At 35.5% G+C, this 16,594-nt stretch overlaps 1 protein-coding gene across 1 annotated transcript; it reads left to right on the forward strand.

Annotated features, from left to right (window-relative positions):
* The first annotated feature begins 7 nt into the window (after positions 1-7).
* On the forward strand, positions 8-13,669 carry TYW5 (tRNA-yW synthesizing protein 5). The gene is made up of 8 exons (XM_016221014.2): positions 8-100; positions 3,272-3,426; positions 7,155-7,224; positions 8,853-8,897; positions 9,711-9,848; positions 11,593-11,680; positions 12,067-12,183; positions 13,258-13,669. The coding sequence occupies exons 1-8, from the start codon at positions 23-25 to the stop codon at positions 13,512-13,514; spliced, it is 948 nt and encodes a 315-aa protein (XP_016076500.1). The 5' UTR covers positions 8-22; the 3' UTR covers positions 13,515-13,669.
* Positions 13,670-16,594: the final 2,925 nt, after the last annotated feature.

Consider the following 16,594-nt stretch of genomic DNA (forward strand, 5'->3'; position numbering starts at 1 on the left):
AAGACGAAGAGCTTGAGCGACCATGGGCGGGCAGGACCTCCCGGTACCCCGGCTGGAGGGTGTTTCGAAGGAGCAGTTCATGGAGCACCTCTACCCACAGGTGAGGCCCTCGGGCCGGGCAGAACCGCGGGAAGCCAGGGGATACCCGTCCCGACCACTCGGCCTGCTCCGAACTTGTTTCTTGCTACTCAGTGTGTGGGGAGAAGGCGGCGTCTTAAGATGGCTGGCTAGCTCTGCGACCAGGGGAGAGGCGCGCGGGGATGTCAGCTGCCTCATCCGTTACATTTTCCGGAGAGAACAGCTCCACGCTCTGGGGAGCAGGGTGACGGGGGAGAGCTGAGTGCGAGGAACGTTTTGTCTAATGAAAGCACGGCTCGCTGGGAAGAGCGGCCTCGCAGGAGCCCTGTTAGGAAGCCGCCTGCCGTTACCTTGGCAACGAAGGGAGCGTTCTCTACCATCACCACCCCGCCCGCCTTCCTGTCTTCCTTTGGGTTTCTTAAATTTTAGAGGTTTTGAGGTCCCCTGTCGGCGCGAATGGCGCCTGTCAGTCCACTTGCTACTGGATTTAAAGGAGCAATTTTTCACTGTACTGAGCGAAAGGGAATAAGTGGGAATTCCCTCAGGAAACTTCCACTGGTCTTGGTTTCTAACTAATCTGGTTTCTGGTTCAAACGCTGGGATCTCTTATATGTGTAATTCGAACCTCAGTTCTTTAAAAGGAAACTTAAACAAAAAAATATTAAGGAAAAAAATGTATTTTTACTTGCAGTGCTTTGTAAGGGAGTCTCCGAAAAACGGAGAATAGAGTCCAGAAGATATTTTAAAAAAAGAAAACCGTAAAGTTGTACTTAGTATGCTTATGGTAGAAAACACCCCCAGCAATTTTACTTGGTATTTACATCTATAAGGGTGGTCATAGAGCTACAGTTCTGAGTATTATGAAAGTCAGAGATGAAGGGTGGTGGTGGTGGTGATGGTGGTGTTGGTGTTGGTGTTGTTTTAGGATTTAGCAACCTGCAGATGATTCAAGCCCTCGTTTATTTGGGGGACTAGTGCTGGATGGGTTGTTGCCTGCCCTTTCTCAGGATGTTAGTATAAGATGCCTTCAGGGCAGTATTGCGAAGATCAAATGTTGTACATGGAAGTGCTATGTACAATGCATAGCAAAACGTATTTTGCAATTTAATCTTCCCAGACAAGACATAAAATATGCCACAAAGCATCACTAAGTTTCATAAAGTGGAACATTACAAACAACACTCTGGTCACAATGTAATAAAGCTAGAAGTTAATAACAAAATTGCAAAACACCTTCCTGCTTGGAAACATTAAAGAAAAGCAGTGAGGGGGCATAATCTTACCATGAATAGACAGAGGAGAGGAATAGAATAGAAAGTCTGTTGAAATTTATCTATCATTTATCTATTCTATCTATCTATCTATCTATCTATCTATCTATCTATCTATCTATCTATCTATCTATCTACCTATCTATCTATCTATCTAGATAACCAGAAATACATTTCTATTTGCATGGAAATTTAGTATGTGATAAACTCTAGTTACCAGACTTATTTTTTATAGTAGTATGACTTAGCAGTTGTGAAAGTACTTATTGTAAATTCTAGGATTGTGCAGTTGATTAAACATTGAGGATGGTAGGAACCCAGTTTCTCACTGTTAGAGAAGGGAGCTACAAATATATAAACAATAAAGATTAGAATGAATCTTGTGATACAGGATCAGTATTGGAGGTATCATGATTCATACACACACATCCGTTAAGTGTGTTTCTATAGTATATATGGAGAGAGATAGATATAGGTATATACATTTATGTTATATGTGTGTATATATATATTTGGGGGGAGAGGGGATTACACACATACCTTCACCTATTTCCTAGCTCTGTCCCCTGAGAAGTAATGTCAGCCCAATAGCAGTGGACACACCTAGCACCCAGATTATAGTTTCTAAATAGCATTCGCTACGAAAAGAAACCAGAGCTGCTTGAAGAAATGACTGTAGGGCTGAGACAGAGAAAGTATAAAAGTATGTTGGGTTGTGTTATTTTGCCATAAAATAAGGAAGCGCTCAGATAAAAAGTCACAAGAGCCAGCTTGAAGGGGCTCCTACTGGCCAAATCTGGGATAATTTGATATAATCAAAATTATATCAATAGACTAACCAAGTGAATAAAATAAGTGGGGAAGTTAGAGCTCATTTTGACATTAGAATGTCAACTAATACATGTAGATGATGATGGAATTTTTAAAAATCACGATTTTTACACTCACAAAAATACTTGACTTCAGGCAGGAATTGCCAGTTGATGAAAATTAACATCACAAATAATTATACCATCTGATGTGTTGCACTGAGAAGGACACAACATTGCTTCTGTAGTACATTCTTTCCAAAAATGCATAACCTGAATCTAATGAAGAAACATCCAATGAACCCAAACTGAAGGGCATTCTACAAAATAACTGGTCTGTACTCTTCAAAAATGTCAAGGTCATGGAAGAAAAAGCTGAGGAACTGTTACAGATTAAAAGAGACATGGCAACTAAATGCAGTGTGGCATCTCAGAAGTAGGGGGGAAATAACTACAAAGGATATTATTAGGATGATTAGCAAAATTTGGATATGGACTGTGTACTAGATAATAGTGTATCAGTGTTAACTTATAATTTTGATATATGTAAGATAATGTCTTTGTTCTCAGGAAATATAGTCAAGTTTTTGGAGATAAAGGAACATGATATCAGCAACTTATCCTGAAATAGTTCAGAAAAAAAGAAGCTTCTCTATACACACATAGTGAGAATGAGAACAAATGGTAAAGGAAACAGTTGGTGAATCAGAGTAGAGGGTATGTGGGAGTTCTTTTGCAACTTTTCCATAAGTTTAAATGGTATCAAAATAAAAAGTTACGAACCATATTTGTAAAGTACAAATTTTAATAATTTAGTCATAAGTAACACTCCTGAAAATGCTTTGAATAATACTCATATTTTTCTAATTTCTTAGCTATTTATGGTGTCACTGTTTTGTTTGGTTTTATTTTCCTAATGTTAAAATTTTGCTCTAAATATATTGGATGGGTCCTCTTTCTATTTTAGTTACAGTGTGAACTGTCAAAAGGTTTGAGTTTGAGCATCTTGTTATCAAGAATCATTTTATTTTTGTCCTTCAATTGTCAAATGAAACTCCTGATATATTTATTGGTTTTCCTTTTTTTTTTTTTGTATTTTTCCCCCACTTACAGAGAAAACCTCTAGTGTTGGAAGGAATTGATCTGGGGACATGTACAAGCAAATGGACAGTGGATTACCTAAGTCAAGTTGGAGGGAGGAAAGAAGTGAAGATTCATGTTGCTGCAGTTGCCCAGATGGACTTCATTAGTAAGAACTTTGTATATAGGTATTTTCTTCTGAGGTTTACTCTTGGGATACAAATAACTTGTTTTAAACCTTTAAAATATTTTTGCATTATTATACAAAGACCATATGGCACTTTTATCTTTTGGCTAGTTTGATATAATCATGGACTAGCTTACTAAATTTTAAAGAATGGCTTTTAAAAGACAAGAATTCTAAGTTTACATATTATACAAAGATATTTCCAAACACCATTTTTACATACTTGACACCTTCTAGAATCATGGAAAGAACGGAGAATTGTCATACTAGAGTTAGATTACATCTGGAGTTGGGTGTGCTGTCATTAACTAATTTATCCTACTACATTAGTAATTATTGTCTAGAGTAATGAGTTTTGAAGTTTTTCATTATAATCTATTTTGATTTTTAATGCCCTGTTTTTGGACAGTTTTCTAAATCCAGATTGTTTTTATTTATTTATTTATTATTTTTTTAAAATATACCTTTATTGATTTCAGAGAGAGGAAAGGAGAGGGAGAGAGAGATAGAAACATCAATGATGAGAGAGTTATTGATCAAGCCCGCAACTGGGCATGTGCCCTGACCGGGAATCGAACCCCGATTGCCTGGATCCTAGGTCGATGCTCAACTGCTGAGCCACACCCGGCCGGGCCAGATTGTTTTTAGATAAGTATAAGCCCATGCTTTGTTTCCTACCCTCTCCAGAAATGTAGGGCAAGTAGTTGCTATGTTTGGTATAATCTTTCATCAACTCAGATAACTTAAAAAAAAAAGTTATACTTAATTTTCTCTTTTGACAAAATAACCTTGAATACTTTTAATTTTCTTCATGGTTGTCACTTTATGTTTTAGGATCTGCTAAAAGCAAATAAGAGATAGTTAAAAGCTGCTGGTTGTCTAAATTTGAAAACTTTTAATACTGTAATCTTAAAGTTTTAATATACTATTTATTCCTATGAATTTTGTTAAAAATGTTAAATTGAAAAAACAAATGACTTCACATTCTGAGCATGTGCAGTTCCCAACAAATTCAGTCTATTAAAACACCATGCAGTTCCCAGTAGCCTAATTTTTAAAGGGAGTTAGCTATCACTGTTCCTTCCAGAGCTTAGAGATGAGTTAAAAAGAGCTACTAATGTCCAGGGCCATTCCTTTCTCATTAGTTTTCCAAGCTCATGTAGCAGCTTGCCAAAGCATTTCTCTGTTTTTGATCCTTTCATATTCACCATTATAGTTTTGGTTTTTAATAGGCCATGAATTGAATGTAATTGCCATAAGTTTTTCCAAACCTAAGAACTTTTAATTTTTATTAAATCAAGAAAGTGGAAGAAAGTGCTGGAATGATAAGCGTTTTTCAGCCTGCAGTTAATGATGTTTATTTTCCGGAGAGTCCAATGCCATAGCAAATGGATATTGAAACGTCCTCTTGAATTGCCTTGATGTTTTGTCACGTCTTACAAACTTTTCAAAATAAGATTATTTTTGGCAGTTAATGGGGAGTAGGAAAGAAGGGAGACATTTACTCCACAGGCAGACTAGAAAGTAAGAAATCCTATACACATTTATCACTTCAGTTTAGTAATAATTATATAGATGAGCAAATGGAGGCTTAAAAATGTTAAGTAACCTAATATCATATAGCTTGAAATGATGGAACCAGGACTTATACCCAAATCTGCCTGACTCCACAGAGCCCATGATCCTAGCCCGTCTTTGATATTACCTCCCTTACTAGTCTGTATGTCAGTCCAGACAAATGGAACTTCCATAACAAGTGCTCTCTTTTTTTTTGAAACATGAATGGGGTAGATAAGATCTCAAGGCCAAGGAACTTGCCAATTCATATACTTCGTTTCCCCCTTTCTCGGCTTTGTTTTCTGCAGAACCTCTGACAGGTACCACTACCTAAAGGAGAAAGGTGCTGGGAACACTCCTGTTCTACTTCTCTGGACTGAACCAGTCTATCTGCCCTGCTCTTGTAAAGGTCTTGAAACACTTTTGGTGTCTCCTTTGTGAAAAAGCTAAGCCTGGGCAACTGCACCAGTTACAGAGGCAGCTCTGCCAGAGAAGCTTCCACATTATTCCCAAACTCTTCAAAGATGTTTTGGTAGGAATAAAGGGTATATGGTGAGATCAGAGATGGAAAACATTGGATAGGACGATGCCAAGTGAATTTGTTGATACAATTAGCCAGAAACTATAGTAGGAGATTGGTCTGAGTAGATGGCAGACTCCTTTTGTCTCTCCTTCAGTGCTCACTCTACATTACCAGCAGTGTCCTTGAGTTCAGGTTGACATTCATGCTCACAGGACCCATGGGTCCATAATCTGGCATCAGATTCACTTGGCTTTGCAGAAAACAGCATCCTAGCAGGATAGTATCAGTAGGTGATCCATATACCAATCTGGGAGTCACTTTTTGGCTCACCAACTATTACAGCTTAGTTGTAAGAGAACAAGACTAGAGATGAGTGCAGAAACACCCTAGCTTAGACACTGGTATTACAGAACAACCCATGAACTTATGTAGGTTTCTCCAAGAAGCATCTCAGTTGCAAGAGTTACACTGCACACAAGGAAGCCAAATCCGCTGCTTCCTAACAAGTATTTATAATCCACCACCAGCTTTCTAGTCGGATACAGCTCACCAACATAGGGTCATTTTTACAATAAACAATTTACCTGATATCGCAGTTGACATTCCACATTTATCTTAACCCAGTGTGTTTCTGGGAAAACATTGCTAGGAGAAAGTAAACCCAAGGTCATTTTCTTATAGAGAAGGAGAAAGGGTTTTGCTAATAATCCTTTCTCCCCATCCCCCCAGTACAGATTTCAAGTGGAAAGAGTGAAAGGATTATCACTTTTAATCAGAGGTTTGGAGGCTGGAGTGCTGTGCTAGAGTAGGGGAGTGGCTTTTGACCTGGATGCTTTTGAGGACTTTATTGTCTTGATGTTACTGATCAGGGATCATCTTTCTATGGGGGGCATTATTTTTGATTCTAGAATGTTGAAGGGATAAGGTGGGACCTCAAGAAAAAATAACCCTCAAGGCTCAAGAATATGAGTAAAGGAAACACACTTTCCTTCTACAATGTTCAGACCTTTTCAGCAGGGTGGAAGGAGGCAGGCATTTGGGTAGAAATATTAAAGGAGAATAAAACCCTGTCGCTTCACTTGGAACTCTCCCTGAGATGTTCCTCAGAGGCCCTAAAATGACAGAGGGTAGTTCAGGAGGGTGAGGGCAGTTGTTACAGGCTTCTGGGTTCTGTGCTGGTGCCACAACGCAGGAAGATCAGTGAGAGGGAGAGACTTCACCTTCATTGACCCTTTTCTATTGCCTCTTCCAAAGGAACTTTAGTAGTTGCCCCATCATCACAGGACATGTTTTGCCATGATCCTTGAAAAGAGATAGTAATAAGAGCTTGAAAGTGTGGTAACCAGACACCATAGGAACATTTTTGTAACAGTAACTTGGAATAGGAGGATATTGATATATGAGAAGGATCTGTCTGTACCATAGATTTAAAAATTAATTGTTGAAATAGAAATTTCAGACTGCCTAGGTCATAGAAGCACACCATTAAATGAATTTTGAAAATTTATAATTCCATATAAGTTATAATAAAAATTATGGATATTGTAAAACAGGTCATATCCAACTTCAACAAAACCCCTGTGTATATAGTGATTAGAGTATTATTAATTGATTTATTAACTCCAAAGATTCTTTTGTGTTTATTTCAGAACTTTACCTTTTGACAAGTTGGTTCAGAGGGCAGCTGAAGAAAAGCATAAAGAATTCTTTATTTCAGAGGTAATTAGTTTTAACATTTTCTTTAGAAAGCATTAATATATATACTAAATGGATTTTCTTATAAGAGAATATTATATGTACAAGAGCTGTATCCTCTGATATCACTGTTTTGTTTTGTTTTTTAATATATTGATTTCAGAGAGAGGATGGGAGAGAGAGAGACATCAATGATGAGAGAATCATTGATCAGCTGTCTCCTGCACACCCCCGACTGGGAATCGAACCTTGATCTCCTGGATCCTAGGTGACTGCTCAACCACTGAGCCATTCCTGGCTGGGCTGATAGTCACTGTTAAGGTTTGGTTGTAATTGTCATCGATACTAGTTTTACTGTTTATTAGGTCTCAAACCTTGGCCAAATTATTTTTCTGTGCCTAATTGTACTCATCTATAAAATATAATAACAGTACCTATTTCATAGGGTTTTTTGACGATTAACTAACTGTAATCCATAGAGTAATTATTAGCACAGTTCCTGACTAGAAACTACTCAGTAAATGTTAGCTATTAGTATTACTTCCTTTGAAAATGCTTTGGTTTGATATACCAAGTTTCAATGCTAATGCTAATGGAGAACTATGTCTTTATTTTATTATTGTTAGTTATTATCAGTGTTTTTTTTTGGTATTTGCTATAACATTTATTTAGAAAAATTCTACTGATTTACGTTATAATCCACCCTTAAATAATTCAATTTAAATATCTTGGAACTCCTGAGCAAAGACTGCCTGTTGTTAGGGGATTCCTGTGTTGGGCAGCAATATCTAGGCCTCGGTTTAAAAACTGAGGTGGACCTGAAGGAGTTAACAGCTGGTAGCTGTAAGTTAATCACACTCTTTGCAGCTAAGCAGTGGGTGCTTTCTTGAAGAGAGGGTCTGAAAAGTGAATTTCTGTCTGTGTTTGCCACATGAATTTGTTTTTTAAATCCTGAAATATTAGAACTGGTAGAAAACTCTTAGAATTTTGAAGAACATATTTTGAAACCTATTTATCCAGTAATAAATTTATAGAATTTTCCTGATATGGTATTCTCTAAAAACATAGAAACAATGAAACTGAAAGTATCAGATTACTATTATAAAATGACATTTCTAATTCACATACATGAGCTTACTCTTAAGAATTTGGCTTGAGAATTATATAATCAGGGATAGGCTTAGCTTGATAAAATATAATGATTCCTATTTTAAAAAATTATTATTAAAAGTATTTTTTATTTTTCCCCTATTGTACATTTGCATTATATTAAAGGAGTTTTTTGTTGGCACTCAAAAGTACCTTGAGATCATGTGTTGTAAAAGTGGAAATTCTTTTAAGTCTTAAGATGTTAAAGAGTCTAAATAATTCGGAGTATAAAGTCTAAATTGAGTGTCATGACTTTAGATGTGGTATGTGTATATTGCTTTTAGAATTTATCTTACTTATGTTTTGTGGATCCAGTCCTTATTACAAGCAGCATATAAAGACATTTCTTTATACTGCCACCAGAGAGCATTAGTCGAAAGGGTAAGAAAACGGAACTTTTCGGAATAGCTGGGTTAGATTTTAAGACTTGTTGAATCCTTTCATCTTTACTTTCTAATATTTTTAAGTGAATATTGATGTTATTTCTCTTTGGGATGTTTAAGGATGAAAAGTACTACTTACGGTCACTTGGGGAAGACCCAAGAAAGGTAAGAATTCTGAACGTGAAACAGTTGCTTCAGGTTTAAATGATGTTTGTATTTAACTGGCACTTTAATTTTTTTACTTACTCTGCCTGTCATATGACCTGTTTGATCCCTTTTCATTATTTTCTCAGTGATTCGTGCCCTTGAATAAGTACAATTATTAAAAGTTGATAACTTAGTTTTTAAAGTAGGGCCATAGAATCTTAGTGTTTAAAGGGATCTACTGGTAATCTCTCCACAATTAAAAAATTCTTTCTATTGTATATTTTACAGGTTGCAATTCACCTAATAAAATATAATCTTAAATAATTATGAGAATTTTAAATAATTCATTTTATAAGCTTTGATATGCATTCAGACTCTAATTAATGTGGCTGCAGTGTTAAGGAGTGATCCCTAAAATGATTAAGATAATATTTTTTCCCTTCATATTCCCATTTAATTCTTTACCTTTTTTTATTCTCCTTCCTCAGTAGAACCACAGGTTTTACATAGTTGATAACATTCAAGTTGTCGATTCCAAATCTAAAATACTTAATATTAGGTGACAATTGTATGAATCTTGCTTAAAGTAGGAAAAACCCTTCTATAAATGAAGCATATTAAGATTAACAGTAGCGATATTGTTGAATTTGCAGTCGTGTTATATAGTCTGTATTTATTTGTTGCCTGTGGTCACATCCTAGTATTTTAAAGCAGTGAGTAGTTTTACTCCATTCCTCCTTTATGTCATGGGCTCTGATGGCAGCCTTAAACAAAATAAGCAGTATGCCAGTGTTTTTTATTAAAATTCTTATTGTGTTTCCTTCAATGCAGGATGTTGCAGATATCAGAAAGCAGTTTCCTTTATTGGAAGGCGATATTAAGTTTCCAAAATTCTTCAAAGAGGAGCAGTTCTTTTCCAGTGTTTTTCGAATTAGCTCACCGGGATTACAACTTTGGACCCACTATGATGTATGCTATACAGATTAGAAATCTAAAGCTACTGTAGATCTTTAGCATTGATAGACTTAACAGTCACAGTTTCAGCTCTCTGTAGGCTACCCTAAGATCTTTGACATGTAATTGGCTGAAACATGAGGTTTGAAAACAGATGCTCTGCAAGGAGGTGATATGGGAGTGAATTATTAGCTAGTGCCAAAGCCTAGTTTATCACATTTGCATTTCTCTGTGGTCTTGTTCTTGATTCATCATCATCATCATATATATTAGGCTTTACTAAATGTGTGTGTGTGTGGGGGGGAGGTTAACATGTGAGAAATGGCCACCAACTGAAGGGGAAAATTGTGAAAGTGGAAAAAGTGATTGGTTGTGATATGAGGATGTTGAAATAATATGCATGACTAGATTGAACTGTTATTCAGGAGAAAGGCAGAAGCTCATGAAGAGCCATTTCCAGTTACAAGAATTTGGGGCTGTCTGAAGGTCTTAGGATATATATCCCCCCGAGAGTGTCAGATGTCTACTTTATTTGTTGAGTAGCAAGATATGTAGATTATTGATCTTGATTATTTATTCTATGGTGTTATAATTTTATTTGCTTAAATATATGCATATTAATGTTTTACAAACTTTAAAAATCTGGTATGTATGGTTTGGTGTTGGGTGGGGAAATTTAGGAAACTAAAGTAATACCTACCTAAAAATTTTTTTAAAAATCCAATTAATTTTTATAAGTATGTTTTATAATTCAGTGGAGGACCTCTTGGGAGGGTTTTAACATAGCAACTCTATAATTGAGTGAGATAAAATCCTAGCATATTGTTTTTTTAAAAGTTTTTCATAAATGATATGGTAAGAAAATGATGTGATAACTCATACATTTTTAACTGAATTCTATGACTATATTTTTAAATAGTATCCCTTTTATATTGAGTTCTAATGGAATATTATAAAGCTTTTCTTAAATTAAAAATAAGTCAAAGGAATGCTAGTTACATAGTTATATAGTTAAGGCTTATATAAGTAAAGGGTTAGTGGTAAAAGGAGAAATGCTTAGGTAGGAATGATGTGTAAATAATCATGAAATATCTTACTTAGTGTTTATTTTAATTACTTAGTTGAGAATTATCTAGCTCTGCCTTTTAACATTTTTCACCATCTCTGCCAACAAAGTGCACCCTTGCATACACAGGAAGAGTCAAGGCTGCTCCATTAATAAGTATGTCAGGAAAATTTGCAAGGTTATATCCTATAGAAATAATTTAGAAATTAAAATGCCTGTAACCAAATTATGGTTGGACATATATTAAGTTATTAAAAAGAGCAGTGTTGCCACAGTACCTTGTATTTTCCCGGCGTCTAATATTTCTAAGTGCTGTTAATCTGTTGTTGAATATTGGCCTTACAGCATCCCTTGACGGATAAGTAATATGTACTAACAAGGGGGAGCCTCAAATAGGTCTAACTACCCTCACTGTCATAATGGTGGGGTGAGGGCAAATTGTTTCAACTTCAGATTTCCTAATGGCTTTCCATTTTAAGGTCGTGCTACAGAAATACCTTTAATAAAGGGACAGTTGTGTTTAGAATACAGATGTTTTCATTGTTACATTAGAACATTACTGTGAGATTTTTAGATATAGTGAGTCAAGTCTTATTAAAGGGTGGGATTTACAGTTCACTATTTGGAATACCATTGGCTTTATTTATATGAATTTTAAATACTGTTTATTCATAAGTTCTTATTGGTCTTCAGGTAATGGATAACTTCTTAATACAAGTGACAGGAAAAAAGCGTGTTGTACTGTTCAGTCCTCGAGATGCCCAGTATTTATATTTATCAGGTACTTTTTTAAAAGTTTTTGTTCTTAAAATCTGGTTTATTCATCACTCTTTTTGAGAAATCTCTTTATTCCCATAGAAAAACATTTTATGGCTTCTTCCTAATTAAAATGTATCGTGTTCTCCATTGTGTATGTGTTTACATGTAACGATGGGCTAGATGAAGAATGAGATTTATAGATTTTCTTAACCGTATTACATGGATGGCAGTGGTCATACTTAAAGGATGGGTCATTGAAAAATGTATTAGGTTTCAGGAGAATAGTAATTGTTTTCACAGTGTGGGTACAGTAAGTAATTATACAGAAAAGATTAAATTTGTATTTGTACTTTTTAAAAAATGTTAACTTTGCTCAATATATATTATCCTTTTTTTGAAACATTTCAGGTACTAAATCGGAAGTACTGAATATAGATAACCCAGACTTAGCTAAATATCCACTGTTTCCCAAGGCTAGAAGGTATGAATGTTCCCTTAAAGCTGGAGATGTGTTATTCATTCCCGGTAAGAATTCTGGACCTCTGTAATTTGCTATTTATGAAATCTGTACTCTATCACTTAATCATTATATGGTTTTTTAGTACAAAAGTATATTTGTTATATGTATCCTGGTCTATACAAGATGATTTTTGTACACAACTATGTGTGTGTTTAAAGTATGCTTAGATAAATTCTTATAAAATTAAATCTTGTTTTTTGAAGGCAACCTGTAAATATATTATTACACTCTTATTAAGTGACGTCAAGCAAGATGCTTGATGTCTGGAAAAGATTCTACTTGGTTATTCTTTTTAATCATTTTACTTCTAAAATATTTACATATTTTAGAACTATGTCAGTTAAGTATTTACCAAGAAATGGTAAATATATTTCAAAGCCAAAACAGATTAGAGATTTTATTAAATGTCAAAATGTTATAATCGTTAACACCTGTGATATCTTTTATATGCATTATTTTTCTATAGTCTGAGTTAGTGTTAATTTCTTTGTAAATAGGCATTAGCTGTTACTAACCAGTGATGTAATTAACATCTGTAATTATTCTGAAGTAAATACCTGAAAATTATAAAACTGAGGAGGCTACAGTGAATGCAAATTTAAGCAAGGTAGAAAAGCAAATGTAGCTTGAACAGGAAGTCTCTGAGAACAAAAGTATTGTACTAAGTCAGAAAAGGTCAGATACACTCTTCAAATAATTGAAATGTTCTGTGTACAAAAAAATAACTACTTTTGATGTGGTTGTGTGACTCAGGAAATGTAAACAAGTAACACAAAACACGGCCCAAATCATAGAACTATAAAACAAATATAACTGTATGTCTTTCAAGTTAAAAAGGAAAAAATTGCTATTTGCAAAGGTTTTAAGTGTGGGGTGGTGCTATTGACACTTTAAATTGGTTGGCAATTCATAAAAGTTAAAGTGATGCTGTTAAAAGTTGGGAGGGTGCTAACGAAGGGATCTAGTTACAAGAATTATTTCCTACATTGGTTATATGCAATTCGTGATATTTCACTGACATTTTGGGTGGTTTTTTTAACTGTAGGTTTTATTTTTAACTTTTCAAAAATTTTCCCCAGCTTTATGGTTCCATAATGTAATTTCTGAAGAATTTGGAGTGGGAGTGAATGTCTTTTGGAAACACCTTCCGTCGGAGTGCTATGATAAAACAGATACCTACGGAAACAAAGATCCTACAGCAGCATCAAGAGCTGCACAAATTTTGGACAGAGCCTTGAAAACACTGGCTGAATTACCAGAGGAATACAGGGACTTCTATGCACGGCGAATGGTCTTACACATTCAGGACAAAGCCTATAGCAAAAACTTTGAGTAAATAATGAAGTGAATACAATGAATATAAACTTTTAAATATAGTTCAGTTCAAATATTAGAAAAATATAACAAAATATAAATTATTTTTTGGATTCTTTGTTAAAAGAAGAAATATAAATCAATTTCAAATTTACAGATTAAATACAAAGTGGGTGTTTGTGTGGTTTTTACTTAATACAGATTGTTACCTTTTATTTTTATTTTTTAAATATATGTTTATTGATTTTAGAGAGAGGAAAGGAGAGGGAGAGAGAGAGAGAGAAACATCAATGATGAGACAGTCATTGATCAAGCCTGCAACCAGGCATATGCCCGGACCGGAATCGAACCCCAATCGCCTGGATCCTAGGTTGACGCTCAACCGCTGAGCCATGCCCGGCCGGGCCAGATTGTTACCTTTTAAAGAATGCTGTACTGGGATCCCTCTAGCTTTCAGATGCAAATAACTAAAAATTTAACTTAAAATGACAAAATGTATTAAATCATTATACATGAAGTCTACTGATAAATTGGGCTTTGGTATTTTTGATCCAGTGATTCAGCAGTGTTTTAACCCTAACCCTAAACATAGCCCTAACCCTTACCCTACCCCTACCCCTAAATCTAACCCTAACCCTAGCCCTAATCCTAACTCTAGCCCTAACCGTAACCCTAAATGTAGCCCTAAGGGCAACCCTAACACTATCCCCAACCTAAGCCCTAACCCTAGCTTTAACCCTAACCCTAGCTGTAATCCTAACCCTAATCCACCCTTAACCCTAACCCTAGCCCTAAAACTAACCGTAACCTTAGCCCTAACCCTTACTCTAACCCTAACCTTAGCCCTAAACCTAATGCTAATTCTAACCCTAACCCCAACCCTTGATCCAGCCTTAACCTTAGCTCTAACCCTAATCCGAACACTAACCCTAGCCCTAGCCCTAACCTCTAGGGTGTTTTCAGCTGTTTTCAGCTGCAGGATTGGCATCATCCTAAGGCTGGCTACTTTCACGGAATGATTGCCAATAGCAGTTCAGGCCCCGTGGAACTTCATTTACATGCAGTGGAGGAGTCAGGCTGGATTCCAAGGGCCTTCTCAATATAAGAAAGCTTTCAAAATTTGCCACCAAATCCTTGGGTTTCATTGATCTAAAGTGGCTTAGACCTGTCCATCCCTGAGCTAGTCACTGGCAAAGGGTACAAAGTGACCCTTAAGCCTGTGTGGACCTCCTGGAGCTGGAAGTAGAATTCTCTCCTTTGAGGCACATATGGGCAGAATGGATAATTGTTTAAATCAGGATTCTGGTAAGTGGAAAAAAGGAGCAACCAACAATGTCTACATTAATTTTTTGAGCTTTTAAAAACAGATGCTTAGGTCTCAACTTTATGGACTTGGAATCAGTGTTTGGGTGTTGGTATGGATATCTGTATTGGATAGACCTTATAGTTTGTTTTGATGCATAATCAGGACTGAGAACAATTGGATTAGATGCAATTTGGATTAATAGTTTTCTGATTCACCCAAATGTTTAATCTGATCCTGGTTTTTCTTAGTGCCCAGAGTAAGTCAGGCCTGCCCTTTTTCAGTTTTTAAGTGTCAGAAAATATTAAAATCAGTTTTAGTTTATACCTAAGGCTAAACTTTCACCTAATTTTCAGCTAATCAGTTTTAGTTTATACCTAAGGCTAAACTTTTCACCCCACTAACTGCTTTTCCACCTATCCCTTAAAAAATAATTTTTAAGAACAAAACGAGAGATCCCAATGTCATCATCGGAGACAATGAGCCATTGTATGTAGGTCTGTGCTATTCTTTGTTTTGGACCTAGTAATTATTTGCACTGGCATTGAAGATGAAATATATTTACTGAACACAGATGTGCCTATCTAAAGAAATCTGAGTGTATAAATTTGGTGCATTTTAATTACAGAGAAATAATACCCTCTTGAAAATAATTCATCTACTCATATCCTGTGTTTAGAGTTAAATTTCAGGTATAAAAAGCAAATTATAGTAAGTAGGAAAGATATAAAAATTTATTTTGTACTTTCTAGGCATCTTTGAAATACTGAAGTTACTTAGGTCAACAAAAATGAAGTGTCAGAAAAGGAATTGTATTAGCCAGACCTAATTGTTAGATTTTTATTATTTGGTTACTTAGGATAAGCACTCTTTAAAAGATTCTTTTTCCTTTGGGAAGGGAAAAACAACAAAAAACCCTAGAATTTTATTGCTGAAAGGGATTTCAGAAATCATCTAATCAGTCCAGATTGCTTAAATTGTCCAGGCTCACAGCTAGGATATAGAAACTGGAATTACAGTTGTGACCAGATTAGTAATTCTCCATTCTTCCTCCTTTAAGTGCAGCTCATCTCCAATACTTCTGAGTACATTATATAGTTATTCTTTGGCTATATTTTCAGGGCCTGACCTGACCCACAAAGGAATAGTTCTCCTGTGCCAGCAAAACTTCTCATTGTGCTGCTTGCTGCATAGACAAGGGATACAAAGTAAGACTAATGATGATGAACAGGTAGACAACAGAGTGTAATGTAAAAATGGAATACTATGCAGAGGAGGAGGCAGATACACGCATACATACATACTGGCAAGGAGTTTTTCCAAGGTAATTAAACAGGTTTGAAATTATTGGTATGGTAATGCAGCCATTTATGTAAAACAAAGATATAAGTAAACATATGGGGGTGGGCAAAAGTAGTTTTACAGTTATAATACATGTAAGAATAAACTTTTATATACAACAGTAAACCTACCCCTGTATATTTGTACACAGAATTATCACTGCAAGGATACACAAGGAACCAGTGATAGTGACTACCTCTGAGGTTAGACAAGTAGGTGGGCAGACTGGAATCTGCAGTTGTCTATTATTTAAATTTTTTTGCCCCTTAGCTATTAGAAATATTTAAAAATTACCTGAGATTATAATTCACTTTTCATGAACAGTATTTGTCTTGGTACATAATCACAATGGAATTCTATTCAATAATTAGAACATGGGAAACAAAATCAACCAGGCTTATTTTGTATCTTTTTGTTCTTTTAAATAGCAGCTAGGTGAACATTTATAAACTTTAGTA

The sequence above is a fragment of the Miniopterus natalensis genome, chromosome 8 (assembly GCF_054644295.1).
Source record: "Miniopterus natalensis isolate mMinNat1 chromosome 8, mMinNat1.hap1, whole genome shotgun sequence".
NCBI classification, from domain to species: Eukaryota; Metazoa; Chordata; class Mammalia; order Chiroptera; family Miniopteridae; genus Miniopterus; species Miniopterus natalensis.

Coding starts and splice junctions, on each gene's coding strand:
- TYW5 (XM_016221014.2), top strand. CDS start 23: ATGGGCGGGCAGGACCTCCCGGTACCCCGGCTGGAGGGTGTTTCGAAG. Junction 101..3,271: donor TGGAGCACCTCTACCCACAG/GTGAGGCCCTCG, acceptor CCCCACTTACAG/AGAAAACCTCTAGTGTTGGA. Junction 8,898..9,710: donor TTGGGGAAGACCCAAGAAAG/GTAAGAATTCTG, acceptor CCTTCAATGCAG/GATGTTGCAGATATCAGAAA.